This window comes from Astyanax mexicanus, chromosome 10 (assembly GCF_023375975.1).
Source record: "Astyanax mexicanus isolate ESR-SI-001 chromosome 10, AstMex3_surface, whole genome shotgun sequence".
NCBI lineage: Eukaryota > Metazoa > Chordata > Actinopteri > Characiformes > Acestrorhamphidae > Astyanax > Astyanax mexicanus.
In genome coordinates this window covers 2589695-2594980 of record NC_064417.1, presented here as the reverse complement: position 1 = coordinate 2594980, position 5286 = coordinate 2589695, and the positions used below count along the sequence as shown (strand labels likewise).

The 5286-nt window shown below is 34.5% G+C and overlaps 1 protein-coding gene across 1 annotated transcript; it reads left to right on the top strand.

The window, feature by feature from the left end:
• The first annotated feature begins 77 nt into the window (after positions 1-77).
• hmgn6 (high mobility group nucleosome binding domain 6) lies at positions 78-4660 on the top strand. Its single transcript, XM_007228393.4, has 6 exons — positions 78-235; positions 1330-1356; positions 1479-1508; positions 2053-2100; positions 2661-2783; positions 3763-4660. Exons 1-6 carry the CDS (start codon positions 221-223, stop codon positions 3808-3810), a joined length of 291 nt encoding a protein of 96 aa, XP_007228455.2. The 5' UTR covers positions 78-220; the 3' UTR covers positions 3811-4660.
• The last annotated feature ends 626 nt before the right edge of the window (positions 4661-5286 follow it).

The window sequence follows — 5286 nt, the reverse complement described above, 5'->3', positions numbered from 1 at the left end:
TCATTCGCAGCTCTGAACGCAGAGCGCTGATTGGTCGAGAGGACATCAATCACGCCTTAGCCGCACCCCTCCCCCTCATTCAGCCACTAGCTCTAATGCTCCTGTGTGTTTACTACTGTATTTAGGATAAGGAGACGGTCACGTATATATGCTGCGAGGCGCCAGGCAGCAAAACTCTCGCTTTTAGTAGTTTTTCAAAGACACCCTTCAGGAAGCCAACATGCCCAAAAGAAAGGTACGTAACGCACCGCGCGTGCAGATACTTTTGCTGTGAAATCAGAGGAGCAGTTAGCCATTGATAGCTCGCTGTTTATTGTAGTTAGGTGAACTCGCTAAAGCCATCTCCACAAGACTTGATTATTTTACACGGATTCCTCTCGTTAGAAAAATCTCCTTTTTTTGCTTAAATATTTCTAATTAAATTTGTGATTTTTCTGCGGTTCGAACGGCGTATTTCTGCGCACGGTTTCGCCACAGCGCTCCTTCTCTCTTTCCCTCCAAGCAGCCAGTCTTGGTCGGTGGAGTCTGAAATCTAGCCTGGTCTCCATGCTGCTGAACCTCAAGCAGCCATGCTTTGCAGATTCAACTAGTCACTGTGAAAATGACCACCGAGAACAAACGGCGATTTTTATCGTCTCGAGCGCGCGGAGACACTCAAACGGCGCTCGAAAAAACGACCCACGAATCGCTTTTTCGATCGCGCTCATCTCGGCGCGCTCTTACCGCCGTAAAAAGATAAATTTGTAATTTTTTCTCTTTGTTCGCGCTGCCAGATGGCTGCAGTTGCGCCCCGCGTACAGCAGGTGGCGCCGCGGCTGCTCGGGCCGGCCCCTCCCCCTCTCCCGCAGCTCCCGCCCTGATTTTTTTTGAATTTCTGTAAAGGTTGGTTGACCAGATGGGGCAAACTAATAAGAGGTGTTAGAGATATCACACTCTCATTGTGCACTGAACCCAGCTCAAATACATATATATTTAATATATAATAGTAATATTTAAATATATATATATATATCTTACATATTAATATCAGTATATATACTTAACTCTAAATGGCATGAACCTTTTTTTATTTTATTTATTTTTAAAGAAAGTAATAAATACCACTTCTTTAAGATTATTCAGCCCTAAAAAAGAAAAGTGGCAACAAATGGAAAAACACTGTTGTAGTTAGTATATATTATGTTAAATAATTCAATATTTTAAGTGCACAAACAGGTTGAAATGCCCTCTGCAGTCTGATAATAGCAGAAACACTGAAGTTCCTGACAGTCTGATAATTTATGTGACTAACTAGCTTGTAATTATGTGTATTGATTCTTTTTCCAACAGGGAGCCGAAGGTGACGCAAAGGAGGAGGTATATATTTATTTCATTCACTTTTCTCGCTTTATTTATTTATTTATTTATTTATATATATTTTTATTTGTTCAAAATATATTTGTATAAAATGTAAGTGTTGATGTATTCTCTCTTTTCAGCCTCAGAGGAGATCTGCACGGTTATCTGCAGTAAGTAGCTTACAAATAATAGTATTTAATTATAAAATGTCTGTCACACTTTCTTTTACCTACTTTAACTTACAGCACACACAGTTTTTTTATCTTATAATGACCAGTTAATACTTTTTTTTTCATCTGTTTTTATCTCATTTTTATTTGTTTTATTCACTTAAGTACTTAATGCATTTACAGCAGGGTTGTACAAAATTCTGAACTGAGTTGAGAATGACCCCTTTTTTGAGATTGCAACCAAGAAGCGAAATTCCAACTTAAATTAGCATTGCAGTTAAAAATATTTGTATTCACCAAAGCAAAGTTTCATTTTATTACTTTGAAATAAAGATATTGCTTATTGTTAAACATAACATTAAAAGAAAAATGTGTACAAACTTATTCTCACTGATATGTGATAAAAATAAGTTAAATTCCACACTTGTAGGGTGAAACCAATTCAAACTCATCCTTTGAATTCAAAGTTTAGATGTTTTTATAGCCCTGATTTACAGCAGACGATTAATTGTTAACTGTGTTTGTTTGCTTGTTTTCTTTACAGAGGCCGGCTCCTCCCAAGCCTGAACCAAAACCAAAAAAGACAGCTAAGGTAAATGTACTGCAAAACGACAACCCACAAATCACAAGTTACTACATCTGCAAGCTCAGTAATCAGTGACAGCATTAAAAGTCTCAGGATAAATTACTTAGGGATGTAATTGTAGTGTAATACTGCATCAGTGCTAGTTAAGAACAATGCTGTTGTTGTTATTAAGAAATTAAATGTGATCAAGTAAAGTTGTTTTTTGTTATAATGGAGCATTATGCTTATTACTCCACTATTAAGTTTACAGTAACTGATTATTCTGTTACATGGAGTTCATTTAACCCGTTAGTCACATACACATGTGAGTAAGGAGCCACAGTGTTGGACCATTTACAGGTATTTGGGGTTAAATTAAGAAATATTGCCCTATGTATCACAATAATCATAGATTATAGATTCATAGGTTAAAACTGGCACTGACATTTTAACAAATTGCACTCTGTGCACTTTTAAAACTTGCCTATTCCACAAAGAAAAATGTTGTAATTACTGTGATTCAAGATATCTGAATACTAAAAATTCACTAACAATTTTGTTCTCACTTTTGTGAATGTTCCAAACAGAAAGACAAAGCGGTTAAAGACAAGAAAGAGGACAAAAAGAGCAAGGCGAAGGCCAAGGAGTCCACAGAGCCAGAGGCCAATGAGGAGAACCACTCAGAAAACGGAGATGCCAAGGCTAATGCGGTATGTATGGAGACATTAGCGAAATTCCATTCACGTATAGGGGACTTTTATTAATTAGGATTAAGAATAACTCATAAATATGCAAATACATTCACTATTGTGTATAAAAAACATTCATTCAATAAAATACATATTTTAACATTGTGAAAATAGTTTTAATTTTATAAAAAAAAACATGTTTATTAGACTAGTAAATTTAAAACACACCTCCCCCCCCCCCCTGAGTACTTAATGCACTCCAGCCACAGACAAATGAGTAATTTAGTAAGACGGTTTTGTATATATGTATATCCTGAGGCCTGTTGTTCATGATGCACTGTTAGCTAATATTTCCTTGTCAGAATAAAAGTCCCTGCTTTGCTTCTGTGTTCATAAATACAGCTGATTTTATACAACAGTCTTATGTTCCTCCTGTGATTAAAAGATATTCTATATCGTCAGTGTCCAATGAAAAACAAGTAAAGACAAATAAAAATACTTAAAAATGACCTGAAATAAACTCTTTTTTGAGGTGCTTCTTTTTTATCCTTAAGAAGTCTTAAACTGTCTTAAATTAATTTTACATATTCAAGGTCTAAAAATGTCTGAAATTTTAGGAGGGGAGGCATTAAATCATATTGGAGGAAAAGTAGATTTTTGAAAAGGTGGACTCAATTTATTTATTTCAATTCGGTAAAACGTTTTATATCACCTATAATCACCTAGTTTTGTATATTTTTTTTGCCACAGTAATATTATTATTTTTTTATTGTATGAGGTATTAAAAATAGTCTTAAGTCATTAAATCTGAGCTTTATAAATAGTGCAGATATCATCGGACAGCAACAATATATATCATCTTGTGTATTTAGCATACAAAAATTAAAAAAAATATCTATGGTGCAGTGACTTATAATAGAACTACAATTGTACAAAGTAAGCAGTTTCCTGCATATTCCTTAATATATTAAAACTGATGTTTTTTGTTCTCTTTGCTCAGGTTGAGGAGACTCCTGATGACGCCAAGGACGAAGCAAAATCGGAGTAGCATCACTGCCTCCCATTGGCCCTCTCTTCCTTTCCACTTTCCCCTTGCCCCCCTTTTTTCTCTTTTTCCCCCCAAAACGCTCCCGGTCTCATGTTATTGCCCCTCTCTCTTCCAGGCATATTGTTAACAGAGGAATATTTTTATCAATGATTTTATAAGTATCGATACAGATTTTTAGCACAAACTTAAAGCTAAACGCGGAGCACCTTGCAGATTTGCAGTGGTCATATCAAGTGTCTGCGAGATGAACACACTAAAAAAAAAAAAAAAATCTTTTTTTTAAATGGCATTTCATGAGTGTCGATAGGTTGTTTGGTCTAGTAAGAGCATACCTGCTTCTAAAGTTTTGAGTGTTGTCCTGTTTTCCACCCATCCTTACCCCCCTTCTATCTGAACTATATTACGATATGATGAGTGAATTTTATTTTTTCTTTCTTTTATTTTTTTTTTTACCTTGCGTACGTGCAGTGAGTCTCCTTCCTTTTGTTTCTTGTACTAGTTCTTTTTTTCTCATTTCAATGTATTGTTCATAAGACAGAGGAATACCGAAGAAGAAAAAAAACATCAGAAAACATTCCGGGGCAGAGTTACATGGGCTGATTTATTTCAACTTACCCTGCAGTTAAAAAAAAATCAAAAAACAAAAACATGGAAAAGAATATTTTGTTTAAATTAAAAAGAAAAAAAAATAAGAGCAGCTCATCCAAGGCTATGCTGTTATACAAGATTTTCTAAATGATGACATTTTTTAGGATGAAATTCTAACCTTTATTGAAGTGTGCAGGTGTCCATGTATCCTATCTAATGTTCTGGATGTCTCTTAATAAAGAAAAGCGTAGAATTTTCCTCACCTTTGCTTTGTGGTGCTCTTTACTTTTTTTTTTTTTTTTTAAGTATAGTACTGTGCAGAAGTGTTAAAAGAAATTTAAGATTTACAAAATGATTAATGTTGGCAGTAAGCTTGTAAAAATGGTATGTTTAATTAGAAAAGATGTACCTATACATAAATACAGTAAAAATAACAAGATTTTTTTTGTTTTGTTAAAGAAAGTAATGATTATATTGTGTGGGGTAGTTTTAGGTACAGAATTTGGTTTCATGTTTTTCCTGGACCCTCCAGCAGATGTGTTCATGTGATCAATTCCATCACCAGTTCATATACTTTAACATGTATCATTAAGCACAGATTTGCCACACTAAAAATTATAGGATGACTAGACACAGTAATAAATGTATTATTTTTTACTATTATGTAAAAGTTATTTGTATTTTTATACAAACAGCTCTGGAAAAAAATAAGAGACCACTTACAAATGCTGAGTTTTTTTTTTATTTTACCAAATTAAAAAACCTCTGGAATATAATCAAGAGGAAGATGGATGATCACAAACCATCAAACCACCAAACTGAACCACTTGAATTTTTGCACCAGGAGTAAAGGCATAAAGTTATCCAAAAGCAGTGTGTAAAACTGGT

Excerpts from the sequence above, each read along its gene's own strand:
- hmgn6 (XM_007228393.4), top strand. Across the intron at positions 1,357-1,478 it reads AAGGTGACGCAAAGGAGGAG|CCTCAGAGGAGATCTGCACG; the intron begins GTATATATTTAT and ends CTCTCTTTTCAG. Across the intron at positions 1,509-2,052 it reads GATCTGCACGGTTATCTGCA|AGGCCGGCTCCTCCCAAGCC; the intron begins GTAAGTAGCTTA and ends TTTTCTTTACAG.